Raw genomic sequence first — 15,742 nt, 5'->3', positions numbered from 1 at the left:
ACTCAGCTTGGTCTCCACAATACCATCTGGTTCTATTTTCCAGCGACAGCCCTCCTCTTCAAGACCAGGAGCAGCAATGTGGTCATTCCGGGGGGGCACAGACTCTCTGATGCTCGAATATACTTTAATAAAAGCCTTTCCTTTCCTTTTGCTGATCTGGAATTTTGCTCCCGTCTACTTGCTTTCGTAAGGTTTTGGTGAACTAAGCATTTATTGGCTTCTTTATCATATTCCCACATTCTCAGCTCAGCAAAAAACCCTTTTCAATAAAACCCACAAAGAATAAACTTCAGATAACCTTGTCTTTGGCATCATCTCCCAAGGGAAGTCCAATCACCAGGGAAAGTTACAAGGCTTAAAAAGGGCGGAAATAAGCTTAGTTTAGTTTTCTGCAAATGGGTTTGCAATTTCAGCTCATCTCATTTTCAGACTCCATCAGAGGGAGCAAATGACATTAAGAGAACAGACAAACAACATTGCTTTCGAGTAATACCCCCATTATTGCTAAACAGAATGTTATTTGAGTAGAGATTTATGAAATTATTCAAGTTAGAACTCAACTATCTTATTGCACTTGTACTCTTAAAAGTAATGTGGTTTGGCAGTTTATACCGGGCTGCTAAGAAGCACAGAGACATAAACACATTGGTATTTAGTGTCATTGAATGTTCTTAAGTTTGTTCTTCTATTGTTTAGCTACAGAATTTTAGAATGCCTCTTAAAGATCAAACTTAGCACCAAAACCGTCAAACTTAAAAATAACTAGAAGCCGAAGTCTGAATTTGACTTGTTGTTATATTTTCTCTTTTCTTGTGACCATATTTTCTATCTTTGGGGTCCCAGAGTCTCATCAGCCTTCTCTGTCTCCTTTCCCTTCTTTCCTTATTCCCTCTTACATAAACCCCATTCAACTCCCTTGACTTCTTCCCACTGCCACCGACCACTGCCACCTGTCTGCCACCTGCCCTACCTCAGTATGTTGGAGAGACATTTTCCCGAAGTTAAGACAGCAGGTAAAAATCCAGAGACCAGACGCACATGACACAAGTGTTGAGTCTGATGCTGTATTCCCAATTCTCTAAGGATGAAAGTGATCTGAGTTACTACCCTGAACAGTAGCTGAACTATTTGAACCATGATGCCTTTTGAGAATGAGATGAATCTACACAAAATTTATATCGTATATATTATATATAATGTAGTTATGAAGTAGGCATAATTTACTCATTCTTTAATTCACTCATACAGCCAATACTGATGGAGTAACAGTTATGTGGTAAGCCTCTGCAAGGCCTTAGAATTTAACTAGAATTTAGCTTTTGGTTTCAGATTTTAGTTATAAAATGTACTTTAGGGTTTGCTGGTTAGATTTCAGTGCAAAGTGAGTAAAAAAGAATAAGAAATCATTGCACCATAGAGTGACCCTGTTGGTAATAATGACCCCTGTCACCCCCTCTTCCACTTTGGAGATAAGGTGGGGTGGGTCATGGAGTCCTACAGAAATCCCGGACTCCAATATCACTTTCTAACATAAACCATCTTTCTCTTTGACATCTAATGTACTTCACAGGACTTATCTACGTCATCCCCATCAAATTCTTAAAAGACAGAAAGTGGCAATAGGTCAAATGGGTCTTTTTTAGTGGATAAAACTTGAGCTCAGAAATGTTATAGGACTTTCCTAAAGCATCTCACCAGCCGATGACATAGTGCAGCAATAAGAGGCATGGCCACCTGCTTCCTGGTCTACAGCTCTCCCATGTGGGTGTGCTTCCACCTTTGTGGACCATGATTCACTTTGTCCTTGTTAAACATATGCTTTGGTATTTTTGCCTTTGTCTCATAGCAAAGGTCTGTGAGTCTCACCTAACGCCACCTGACTCCTTCTCTACACAGCAAATACCCCGGATGAAGGAAGACTGAGAGCGGCCCTCATTTTCAGCAAGTGGGCTGTGGGCAACAGGGAGCCAAGAGCTTTAGCCGCGTGTTCAGGATTTACAGCCCTAGGTGAAGTGAACCTTTAGCTACTGTTATCTCCTTGTCCCTGATATTGCCACCCTCTCCAGGGTGACAGCTTTGTCCTTCTAGGACATGTCATCCTCAAGGGGTAACTCTTCACTCTCTCTTTGGCAACTCACTGATCCAAATGCCTACAAACCTCATACCTAATGGGGCCAAGTTCAGTTTTTGACCTGACATTTTGCTAAACTGTTGTGGAATATATTACTTAAGAAAACAAATGAAATGACTACAGAACTTCACAGTAAATAAACGTATTTTTAATCCCTGATCTAGTCCTGCATCTACAAGTCTGGTTTCTGATGTCACGTGTATGTCATGAATAGACTGATTAAGCAGCTCCCAGCACAAGGCCAGGAGAGTAAGAAGCAACTGGGGCTCTGATTGTTCGAAAACACATTTGCAAGTCTGAAACGCTTCATGAGTGTTTTAGACAAGCACAGTCATGGACAAAGACCCCACTGGTGAAGGAGGGGCAGAAACTCAACTGGCAGAAGTTAATAGAATAAAACGTCCTGATAAATGTCAATTTTGCACTATGGAGCATGCCCATTTCAGCCAAATCCACAGGATTGATGGCTTTTTAAACTTTATGGGATCACAGACACCATTGACAATCAGATGAAAGCTATGCAGTCCCTCAAGAAAAATGCTCAGATTTGCAGATAATTCCAGGGTTCCTCAGATCCCCAAGGCCCATTCTGATCACTTTGCTGGTTATCGGTCATTTAGGATCAGTTATCCATGTAGTGCTGGAGCGCCTGGGGGAACCCGGAAGGCGGATTGACATTGCAGGTAGAGCTCAGCTCCTGGGAAGGGCCTGCATTGCTTTCCCTTACCTTACATCCCATGCAGGTGGGCCCTCACTGCAGAAGTTCCAAGAAAGGAAGAGATGCAATGTCACTACATACTTAGTAATTAGCAACAAACTAGGGAATATTTCCCCCAAATCTGCTCTGACCTATTAATAATACAAATATAACAAATGCACGAGAAGTTTACCTAATCTTTCCGTAATTACATAAACCAGCTCTTTACTGACTTCTAAAAAATTAAAGTAGATGTATATAAAATGTTGCCAAGTGTGTAATCTAAACAGCAAATTTGCAAAACTCTAGTGTTTTAATCAAGATAACTAAACTGAGCTGTCGCAGATTAAACGGTCTCTTCTTTACATGGGTTATTTACTCTGTGAAGATACTGTTTTCCAGGTTGAACTGACAGCCTTGGAAATGAAAGTCCACACAGCTGCTTTCCCTGTCTATACAGCAAATTCAGGGTAGTTTGAAATGTATGAAATGAAGGTGAAAGTTGCAATCTATTGGCCAAGTGTAAGCTTTTTATCCAGATCTGTAACTAAAGATTCTATAAACCCTAGAATTCGATCTATTCTTACTGCTCCTCCTCTTTCCCTCACCACAAACAATAAAAACAAACAAACAAAACAAAATTAAAAGTTTACACAGAATGATCAGTAAACTTATATGTGTGGTCTGAAAAGCTCTGTAACAGCATACAATACAAAATTATAACACTTAGGTTTTCAGTAAGAAATTACTATTAAAAATTACTTAAAATCACTTCTAAATATTTCCAAGTAGCTGATGGCGTTTATGCAGATGGAAGAAGAGGTAAAAGGCATCGTGGCGAAAGGCACAGACAGCCCCACGCCGGCAAGTACTGAAATACCATTTCCGCTCTCCGCACTTAAACCTTCTCTCTAACCGTGACCCGAGGAAGACAGTAGTTGACCGAAAGCGTCCAACGCTCATGGATGAACAGGGCCTCTGACAGAGTACGGCCTTTCCTTCTGCGCTACCTCAGCTCAGTAAAATCACAAGAAGTCCAAAAATGTCTTCTATGTAGTTCGGAAAAGCATAGCGATTTATCAAGGTGAGGGAACACGGGCTAACTTGGGCAGCTTATGCAGATGACGACTGTGTGAAGTGTTTTAAGATTATTTCAATGGTGATGTGAGAATACATTAAGGAACAGACAAACAACTTGAAGGCAAGTAGCAAGAGCAAATGCCATTTGATTCTAAATTCTGTGCTACAGGCAAGAATATAGGAGCGCTTTTGCGCAAAAAATCTCCAAAGGAAAATTAATTTTTCTTTCAAAATAGCCTTCTGTGTTTTGGATGCCACTTTACTCAGGCAATTCTATTAAGTCAATACTGTGTGTCTGCCCGTGAGATTCGCTTCAAGTTATTGTTGATACAGCTAAGTGGGGTAGGCGGCAAAGTTATTTTCTGACACAATTTGTCATGGCACCTGCAGTTTACTGTGAAGCCCTCAAAACACAAATGTCTAATTGCTTCCCTCTAGAAATGCACAAAAAAATAACACAAGCGCAAAGAAGTTTAAGGTAAGCTCTGCTTTGTATGAGAGGGATGAAGGTTATCCACAGCATGGAGAGAAGAGAAAGGAAGAGTTTGAACTGGGAGTCAGGATTTTTTCTTTTTAAGAAGAGCACATTTTTTCACTTGGAAAGATTCGCCCTGAGCTAACATCTGTTGCCAATCTTCCTCTCTCTTTTTTTTTTCCTCCCCAAAGCCCCAGTACATAGTAATTGTAAATCCTTCTGGCTCTTCTACATGAGCTGCTGCCACTGCATAGCTACTGACAGACGAGTGGTGTGGTTTTGCAACCAGGAGCTGAACCCAGGGCTGCCGAAGCAGAGTGTGCTGAACTTTAACGATGACGCCATCAGGCCTGGCTCTCAGGATTCTTATTGTAGAAAACTTTCCAGGTTTATCTGAGTCTTCAGAGAGTATGTGGTTTGTTTGGTGAGCTGTTTGACTTCAGAACACTAATCACATCTCAGTTCAACTGGAAGAACCGAAACACTTTCTAGTGTCAAATACAAATTATCTTAGACTGTGCCACTGATGCTACGAGTATAGATTAAACAGAGTACTGATTGACTAACTTATATTTTAAATGATTCGAAGTTCTGAGTTAATTTTACGGAGATAATTATCTCTCACATGCAGTGGGAATAAACTGGGATGATATTTTCAATTTATCTTCACACCTAGCTTTTCTTTTCACTTCTAGATAACTCCCAGATCGCTATCTCCAGCCCAAATTGCTTTTCAAGCTTCAACTTCCTCCTATATTTCTCTAGGTATCTCATAGCCCCCTCAATCCAAAATGCTCAAAATCTATAATATTTCTTCCCTAAATCTTAGCCTCCTAAGGCACCATAATCCAACAAATGACTTGTAAGAAATCATCCTCAACGCATGTCCTCATGTAATGCATCATCAAGTTCCAAACCCTGTAGTTCCAGAGTACTCTACCTTCTGAATATCTCCGAGACTTCTACTCTTCCTTCTATTTTCATCCCCACTATGTTAGTCTGAGCTTTCAACATGTCCTGCCCAGAATTCTGTGAGAAGCTTCTTCCTTCTCAGGTCTTAGGGTCCCCCAAGCCTTCCTCCACCCCACTACCACTATGATCTTTCCAGAAGTCAAGTCTGGAAAGTCAAGAAGTCAAGTCAGGCAGTCTTCACTTAAAATTCTCTAAGGCTCTTCACCATTTTAAGGAAAAAGTCAACACAGACTAGGAAGCCTTCCTTCTTGATCTGGCCCTTGCCTGCCTTTAGGCTCAACTTCCTCCATTCCCATGTGTGATAAAATGAAGCTCAGGTCTCATTTGAGATGGTTGTGTAGACAGACTTTACCTTTGTATACTAGAGAGGTACATTTGTTGAGTGCTTTTTTACAAAGAAATCGAAATACATCACATGTAATTTTTAAAACCAAAACTTTACATGACATGTTCCTCTAAACTTAAATGGAAAGCAACTTTAGTAAGGTGAAAAAAATGAAATAAAGCAGAAAAATAACAGTCATGAAAAATAGATTTACACGTCCAAAATTCTTACCCAGTGTCTGCTGGAAAGATACCTTCCAACCTCTTGCTGTTTGAAATGAATCTGTCTTGAACACCAGGAGCATACTATTATTGCTGCTCTTAACATTTGCTGGAAGTTTGGAACCACAGAATTTGCCAAGAAGAGAATCACTGATGTTAGAACCATCATGAATTGCCAGGTAGTCTTGGGAGCAGAAAGTGGAGGGAACCACGTCAAAATCACTGAACCTGTGAAATGAATCTTGTTAATACTGATATTCTCCATTTGGATTTCCATTAAATCATAACTTTAGTTATTGTGAAAAAAAAAAAAAGACAATACAACGGCTAAAAGCAGAACATCCAAGCTTTCCTTCATAGGAAATATTAGAAACAACATACCATTTTACTTATCAGTTCAAAAGTTGAGTCAACCTTTTTTGAGTGACTACAATATGTCAGAAAGTATTGTGGGGGACAATAAGATGAGTAAGATACAGTCCTCAACTTCCAGGAGTGTATAGTCATGGACATATTAAGTCTACTTGAGATTAAGTTTTGACAGGTTCAACTGTTTTTATTTATCATTTCAGCAACACTTTAGTTTTCCAGTCTCATTAAAAATATGGTATTTTTGTGCAATCAAGTGGTACTATTATCCAAGTTTTTACTTATGGGAAGCATGCTAACATGATAGAGCGGAAGAAATGCTGGTTTCAGAATCACAGCTCCCTTCTCATTCTCACAGTCTCCGTATCCCTCTTTTAAAGTGGAGTTTATAGTAAGGTTAAGTGCAACAGTATGTAAAAATCAGACTATGGTATCTGGCAGAGAGTAGACGCTCAAAAAAAAAGTGATCTTATTATTATTTTGAAATCCAGGAATAAGAATTAAGTTATTCCTCATAAAAGAGATAAAAAATATAAAAATCGGTGAGAGAAAAGAGTGAACTAAACTCTCCTGGGTTTCTTTGGATTGCCATAACCTGAAAGGTACATTTAAGACCACTGTGGTAGTCACTGGCACTTCACCACACCCCCCAGCTCTCCGCCTTCCTGACACTTGCTAGGGCTTCACTTCCATGTACACTCTGAGGTTTGACATGGCCATAAGACTGGCTTTGACCATGGAAACATAAGTAGGAGTGATGTGTATGTCTTTCTGGAAGAAGTTTTAAAAACTATTACTCAACTTGCCACATTACCTTCCCACTGCAGTGATGATCATGGAAGCTAATGTAGAAACGAAGTTTCCATCAGCCTGGGCTACTGAGTGACCATGAGAAGCAGAGCCTCCTTGCTGGGCCACACTGGACATACAGTCATACATCACTTAACGACAGGGATACATTCTGAGAAATGCACCGTTAAGCGATTTCATAATTATGCAAACATCATAGAGCGCACTTACACAAATCTAAATGGCATAGCCAACTACACATCTAAGCTCTATGGTACTAACCTTCTGGGACCACCATCATATATACAGTCCGTCGTTATCCGAAACACCGTTATATGGCGTGTGACTGTACTCACGTGAGTGAGAAATAAACTCGTTGAGTTAAAGTGCTGTGCCTACGAGTTGTTTGTCACCACTTTTAACCTATCCTAACAGATATAAACCTAATTTTTCTTTCACGGCCTAACACAGTATTTTAATCTAGGTTTTACACTTTGTCATTTCAAGTAACTATTCCCAGAGTTCCCAAACAAGCAAGGCTTCCTACATGGTTTATCTTCGAGATTTTATGGTGAGTTTATTTTTTTTTAATCTGTTTAAATTATTTGATATCCTGTCCTCATTTTTGGAGGTCTTCTTTTTTCATGTTTTTTTTTTTTTTTGCTAGCAGCTGTAATAAATAATATGTAACAGAATAATTTGAAAATATCTAATATGAAAATACTTCCTTTTAAGAGCCTTAAGAAAAAAAGGATCAGTTAATATTTTTCAAAAAGGTTTTGATTGGTTGAATCTTTTTAGACTGATTATGAAAAACAAGATAAAAAATTATTTATTTCCTTTAACCACACGTAACATTTAACATTCTTGTAAAAGATGAGGGCAGAATAATAGCTAGATAATTTCCCCAAACACTATATTCGTGTTCAGACATTTATCTTCCACAACATGAATCCACAAAGAATGATAAAGATTTGAATTTCCAAGAGAGCTCAGAGCTGTTTCAGTTTTTTATTTTGAATCATTTTTCCAGGACAGCACAGAACATATCTGGAAAGTCCCATTGACAGAAAACCTTATGAGGCCAGCATATTTTGAGAGTCTTGGTAGGATCGATGTTTTACTAACGTCTGCAACTTCTGCAGCACCTAGCGTGGTGTCTGTTTCATAGAATGTAGGTTCTTAGAAAGAGCATAATAAATAATTTTCCAAAGAAGCTGATGTGATGTTTGACTATGGTGAACCCTGGGGCCCAGGCAAGAAACAGAAGAAAAAAAAATACACAAACACACACACACATATCAACTATAATCCTAGACATGTAAGAAGCAAATATTGTGCCACAATGGCAAACGACAAGAACCACCACTTACACTTCCATTCTGGGCAGGTGATCGTTTCACACCCCTCCTGCTCCTGGCTATCTGGCAGTCTTTGTTTATTCTTTTAGTCCCAGGATTTAAAGGACTTTTTGGCCCTGGTGCATCAGCTTCCTTACAAACAGTCCCAGGTGGGATCTGCAGTTTTCTTCAAGGTCCAGCCCATAGCCCACATACCATCTGATACAGGAACCAAATCAGGCTCGACGAGACCTGTCTCACAGCCCGAGGACCCATTTGATATATGAGGCCTCTTGAGGTAAATGGCAGAGAGTCTATGATTTTTAGGGCAGAACATGATCACAGACATATAAGACGAAGGGACGGAGGAGTGGTCCTAGCCCACCAAGCTTCCATAAAAAATTCTACATTGCCGTGAACTCTGCCAACTTTCAGAGTTTCCCACCACATACTGAAACACAAGAGTTAGAAACATGTCATCTTAGACGACAGCAATTTTGAAGTGTATCACCCTGAGGAACTGGAGGTGGCGTGCCCTTAATCAGTGTTGCTGGCAGTCAGCAGGACTAGGGGAGAATTTTACTGATGAGGGAACATATGGCGTGTAGCTCCAGTTTAGAGGTGTTCTGATAGTCAAAGAAAATAAATTTCTGAAGTAGTTAGAAAATTTACCCTTTGAGAGATAGCATAGGTAATTTTTTTTTTTTTAAGATTGGCCCTGAGCTAATATCTGTTGCCAATCTTCTTATTTTTTTTCCTTCTTCTCGCCAAAGCCCCCATAGTGCCTAGTTCTATATTCCAACTGTAGGTCCTTCTGGTTGTGCTATGTGAGATGCCGCCTCAGCACAGCTTGATCTGTGGTGCCATGTCCACGCCAAGGGTCTGAACCAGTGAAACCCCAGGCCACTGAAGTGGAGCGCGGGAACTTAACCACTCGGCCACGGGGCCGGCTCCAGCATAGGGAAATATTAAGAACATGGTTTTGGGAGGAAATCTGATATGGATTTGGATTTTGACTCTTCCTTTAGTACTGTATCACTTTGGGAAAATGATTTGACCCTTGTGAACCTCAGTTTTCTGATCAGTAAAATGAAAATAATAATACAAATCTCATGTGACTATTTTAAGAATTAAATAAGAGGATTATGGGAAGTGTTCATTAAAGTTCCTTGTGTATAATAAGTGCCCAGCAAATGGAAACTGCCTTCTCTTGCCTTCCCTACAGCCTTTGATTTCAAGATAGGTAAATAACTTTACACCCCATTATATGACTCTCCTTTGAAACTGCTGGAAACTTCTAACAAGGGGTTTAATTGGTGGAGTGCCTGCCTTTCCCCCTTAATTACTGGCTTGTGTGGAGGGTAGGAGGCCCATTTCCCAGGTTTATACTACCAACCAAGAACCTCACTCTCCCTACCTCTAGATTCCCTTATACACCTCTGATGAGAATCAGTGCTGTCCATCTTTAAAGGAATATCTTTGCTGTAAATAGAGCTGAAAGGATTTTCCTAAGGAGGTACATTTGTCTTACGTACTTGAGCTGAACCACTCTGTCATCTCTCACGGTGATGCTATACAGACAGTACATATTGTTGGGGTAGTCTGAGTATGAATAGGCAGGGCTCTTGATGGTTCCCGTGGAGAAGTTGAACACACCACCACAGGCTGTAACAGAGGACAGGAGCAGATGCGGAGAACAGTTATTGCTCATAGACTGGAAAAATAATTTTAAGATATTCTTTATTCTTGTACTTTTTTCCCTGAGAGATAATAGTTATTTGTCTTAAAGAAACTTAAACTTCCCTTCATTGTATTTAAAAATAATTCTGATGTTTCCACGGAGGTGGGGGGAAGAGACAGGAAGGGAAGAGAAGCAGGGAAGAATGTTTTACAGTACAGCTTGGAACAGAGTAAGTCTGAGTCAAATGAATGGCCAGAGTGAAAGCAACGAAAATGAACATTTCATGTGTTGGGGTGTAAGTGTCCTTTCTCTATTTTTAACAGACAGATTCAGAAGGATTATAGTAATAACTGGAAGTTTAGAAAAGGTGTGCAGAATCCAAGAGATGCTGTGGCATATGAACCCAGGAAGGACTCCTATCTAGAAATCCTCAATAATATAGAGTCAAGTCTCCTCTGTCAAAGAGAGACTGTTATAAGGTGGAGTATTGGAAATCATTTTTGAGATGTTCAAGTTCAGTTCCCTCTGTGGACTCAAATGCATAACTCTCGGGTCCTATGTATTTCTACTTAGTTGTGAGACTGTTAAGGACTCTTCTTGCCCAAATCTGTATTATTGGTCCTCAACAAGCATGAGAGAGGCCCACTCCCCTCTCTGACTCTAGCAATCAACAGTCCAGAGCCCTTAGTTATTGCCATCAGTCAATAAAACAAGAGCGCTAAAAATATAAAGCCCATTACAAAAAATATAAAGTTCTTGTTATGTTTGCTTGGTCTTACATATAAGGAGGATCAGATTCTGCCATCTAATGACAGACAGTGCCCTACTCTCATTGCAGTGAGAAAGGTTTATTTTATTTTATGATTCTAAAATAATAATGGGGTTAGTATATTCTGATGATATTTCTATGGTTTATATATTATCTATGGACATATTCCATTTAAATCTCATAGGAATGATAAATTGTGGTGGCCACTTAAGATTATTAAGGTTACTTATTAGTTTGTTTGTTAGCTTTGCCTCCACTGAGCCCACATTGTGGGGAAGGCTATTCTCTATAAGCCCATAAGTATTCACGCGCTCAGACCCCTGAGTTCATCTGTAGTGAATTCAGTGTTAGATTTACGTAGCCTTATTCTATTGCATCTGGTACACGACTGAGTGGTCTCTGAAAGCTTATCAATGCCTAAATAACTCCCAAATTTGCACACTGTCAGGACTTGAAATCTTAACATCAAAATACTCTTTAAATGAGACTCTCCTAGTAGACATAGTGAACTTGCACACAATGTCTTAGGAAAATGAGGATTAAAGAGGAAAAGGACATCAAGCAGGGATGTAACTCTCCAAAACACCAGTTGTGCCGAAAGAATAAAACACACTAATCCCTCCCTTTATTCAACAGGACAATTGAGGGAGGGGATGTTGGTTGCTCGGTTGTATTCTGTTTGTGCCAACAGACGTACAAGACCACACACACTCAGACTTCACAAATGGGGGTCAGGACTCAGGTAGCAGTGGATGAATTGTGAATGCCAATGAATTGTGAAGGCCTTTTTCAGGAGTAAACAAACATTTTCAATCTTCTCTGTGGATGGGAATAGCAATTTACTTGAAAGATAATAATTTAACTTTCTACCTCTAGCAGTGGGTTTGGTCAAGCAAAGACAAAGCAAACCAAAGATTCTGCGAGATGTGTGCACCCATTTCTCTGAAGTTGAGATGGATGATGTAGGATCAATGCTATCAGCTAACTGGCCAACCAAGTTCACTGCAGGAGGGGAAAAGACTACTCAAAATAGGAAAATATAGCCTTATGATTTTCAAGAGAAATGGATCAAATTGTCTATAAAGAATGAAAAGGTTCTGGTAGTTACAAAGGTCTTTGCCCAGCCTGTGACTTGTCTTGTCACTTTGCCTTGATATGGAGAGGCTGCAAATTATAACGTAGTTGAATACATCAACCTTTCCCTTTTCCTTTAAGGCTTGTGCTTTTTGCATATTGTTAAAAAAAACCTCTTCCTACCAGAAGATCATAAAGACATTCTCTTATATTTTTTCTAAATTTATAAAATTTTGCTTTTCACATTAGTAAAGCGACTTGGGGAAATGAAAAGGCATCTGGATAATCTGGGCCCAAAAGCCACCTTTACGATGTACAAACACTAAAGATAGCAGAAACGTTCATTTTAACTTTAATCATCAAAATAAATCTTAATTCTCCACTTGATTTTCAAAGAGTAGTTCCAGCCAAAGTTTATGAAAAAGGGCCTCCCCATTTTTCAAAAGAGAAAAATGTTGAAGTGTTTTTGGACCATGCACCTAATTGATAATTTTTTCCCATAAAGTCTCTGAATCTTCCAGTTGGTGATGCATGAATCACAATTAAAACTTCTTATGGAAATTGCTCAAGAAAAGAAACAAAATTCCAAACTACATCATTACTGTGACTCACAGATTATCCTGTAGGAAAACTTGAATCCAAAGTCCGTGGTATGTGCGTCAGAGTAGAAGTTAAGCAGCATTGGACCAGAGATGGAGACAGGAGACAGGCTCTCATCGCCACACACAGTGGCGAAAGGTGTGGAAGCTAAGCTGTAACCCCTGATAATGTGCACGCCGTCATTGACACAGCTTCCCGTCACGGCAGAGCGAGCTGTACGAAGCAGGGAACAACCAGCATTATAATCAGATGCAACAGAAACAATCAATGCTGTAAACATTCAAACAAAAATGTGAAGATTCATGCAATTTACATAGAAATTAAAATGAGAATCAAGAGCTGTTTTGGTAAGTCGCCATCTGAGTTGCTTTCCTGATGGAATGGCGTTTACCCTGGTTGCAAAACCAGCAAGCACAGGTCTGAGAAAACAGGTAGAACTTCACAATAGACAAATCTCATTTTGAAACAACCCAGAATTTTCTTCCTTTATAAAATGGCTCCTTTAACTCAGTGATTATAAGCTGGGGACAATTTTGCCCCCAGGGTCATCTGGCAATACCTGAAGACTTCTTTTTGCTGTCATGGTGGGGTGTACCACTGGCACAAAGTGGGTAGAGGCCAGGGATGCTGCTAAACATGTTTCAACGCTCAAAGCAGCCCCACACCCTCTGTCCTCCCACTACAACAAAATTCCCGGGCCCAAAATGTCAACAGTGCGCTATCGAGAAGCCCGCTGTAACTTGAATCTTACATACAGTGAGGGACTCCTACATGGAGAGAGAATTAGAAATCCCTTAAAGTTTATCGGACAACCATAACATGCTCACACAAATAATATTAGCTTAAGAGTTTAGTGTTGTATATACTACAACCCATCCCAAAGAGAAATACAAAATAGAATAAACAAAAAATTTAGATCATACTGAGCATGATCTTTCATAATCTAATTTTTATTAGCATAAAATAACATCATGCATTTTTAGGTGATTAAATATTTTTTTAAAATGTTGAATTTAATATATAAAATTATATAGATGTGCCATAATATGTTCAATTAATCTCCTGTTGCTTGAAAATTCTATCTTTTCCACCTTTTTTGTGATTAAAAATACTTCAAACAAACATTCTTGCACGTGAATATTTGAGAAGTTTCTCATTATTTCATTAGAATAAATTTTTAGAAGTTGAGTTACTGGTACTAAGGTAAGATTCTTTTCCAGAATTATCAAATGGTCCTTTGGGAAGGTGTTACCAGTTCAAGGTCCCGCAACACTTTAGGTATCTGATGTTTTCCCTGATTCTACATTTTCATTCTCCCATAGAGAAATCTCATACCCGTTAACCATCACTCCCCATTTTCCCCTCTCTCTTTACTGCTCTCCCAGCCCCAGGCAACCACTAACTACTTTCACTCTCAATGGATTTGTCTACTCTGGACATTTCACATAAACACAATCATATAATAGGTAGCCTTTTGCGACTGGCTGCTTTTACTTAACATAATGGTTTTGAGGTTCATCCATGTTGTAGCACGTGTCAGTACTTCATTCCTTCCAAGGCTGGATGGTATTACATTGTATGGATGGACCACACTTTGTTTATCCATTCAGCAGCAGATGGGCATTTGGTTTGTTTCCACCTTCTGGCTACCATGAATAATGCTGCTATGAACATTCATGTACAAGGTTTTGTGTGGATGTATGTTTTCAATTCTCTTGGATATATAAGTAGAAGCGGAATTGCTGACTCATATGGTTAACTCTATATTTAGCATTTTGAGGACCTAACAGGCTGCACCATTTTACCATCCCACCAGTAATGCATGAGGGTTCTAATTTCCCACATTCTCACCAACACTTGTTATTGTCTGTCTTTTTTATTTAGCCACCCTAGTGGATATGAAGTGGTAGTTTACTGTGGTTTTGATTTGCATTTCCCTATAACTAACGGTGCGGAGCATCTTCTTACGTGTTTATTGCTCATTTGTATATATTCTTTGAAGGAATGTCTATTCAGTTCCTTTGCCATTTTTAAATTAGGTTATATGTCTTTTATTCTTGAGTTGTAAGAATTCTTTTACATTCTGGATATTAGCATGGTCATAAGTTTTCATTTATTTTGGGTAAATACATAGGAGTGGAATTGTTGGGTCATAAATTAGGTGTGTATTTAATTCTATAAGAAACTGCCAATCAATTCTTCCAAGTGGTTATATCAGTATACATTCTCATCAGGAAGTATGAAACTTCTAGTTGTTCTGCATGCTTGTCAACATTTGGTATTGTCAGTCTTTATAATTTTAGTCATTCTGGTGTGTGTGAAATGGTACCTTATCGTGACACTTAATTTACATTGTTCTGATGGCTAATAATGTGGAATACTTTTCATGTTCTCATTGACAAAAACAACAAAAAACACTTTCATTTCATATAGATGCTAATTTCAACATATATCCTCCTCCACACACACACACAAACTTTAACCACTTTCAAATTCCCCATTGGAACTGGCCAAAACTGTATTACAATATTTTATAAGAGCACATACTATGAGACAGTGGACTCTGAAATCAGACTGACTGTTTGTTGTTAGAAAACTCCTATAAATTAATGAAATTATGATATACATTTATTTTATAATTTCAAGTCCCCTGGCCATAGATCTTGGTTCAAGGGTGGGCATGTGACCTGGGCCAACTCAATTAGGGTAAATTTCAAGACCATTGTTCAGAATCTGAAATAGACAGTTCCCTGTTGGTAAATATAACCAACTCTCCGAGGGAAAGAAAACGGCCGTGATTTGCAGCATCTGCCAATTTCCATGGTATAAATACTCCCATGATAGCCAGTTTCGAGCTACAAACATGAGGTCATTAAATGCAGAATTTGAAACAGGGGAGCATGATTGTCTCTTGCAAGATGGTACAAGCCAACTCCAGCATGCCACTAGACAGACACCCTCTCTCTTCCTGGATGTGCATGAGAAGTGCACAATCCACCGTGTGAGAGCACAGACCCTACAGCCAGGTAAGGAGCCACCCTTAAGGTAAGGCTCACACTGGAGTGGCACAGAGTGAGAATAGAAAAAGTAGAATATTTGATGACATAATTACAATGCTAGATTAAGCAAATTTGAGGCACACCCAACTTTGAGGTCTTCAAGAAGTAAATGCCAAATGTCCTTTTATGTTTAAACCAGGTTGAATTAATTTGCCTGTTA

General features: G+C 39.2%; 1 protein-coding gene across 2 annotated transcripts in view; it reads right to left on the bottom strand.

The window, feature by feature from the left end:
• Nucleotides 1–15,742, bottom strand: part of CUBN (cubilin) — a 256,261-nt gene that overhangs the window by 34,432 nt on the left and 206,087 nt on the right. For both annotated transcript variants that reach the window (XM_070254934.1, XM_023632206.2), the window contains 3 exons: nucleotides 12,536–12,736; nucleotides 9,935–10,064; nucleotides 5,912–6,129 (listed from right to left, as the gene is read on the bottom strand). In XM_070254934.1, coding sequence (XP_070111035.1) covers nucleotides 5,912–6,129; nucleotides 9,935–10,064; nucleotides 12,536–12,736 — 549 coding nt within the window. The remainder of the gene's footprint in view (nucleotides 1–5,911; nucleotides 6,130–9,934; nucleotides 10,065–12,535; nucleotides 12,737–15,742) is intronic.

This window comes from Equus caballus, chromosome 29 (genome assembly GCF_041296265.1).
Source record: "Equus caballus isolate H_3958 breed thoroughbred chromosome 29, TB-T2T, whole genome shotgun sequence".
NCBI classification, from domain to species: domain Eukaryota; kingdom Metazoa; phylum Chordata; class Mammalia; order Perissodactyla; family Equidae; genus Equus; species Equus caballus.
Note: the sequence above shows the minus strand (reverse complement) of the source record. Positions and strands in the feature narration are given on the sequence as shown.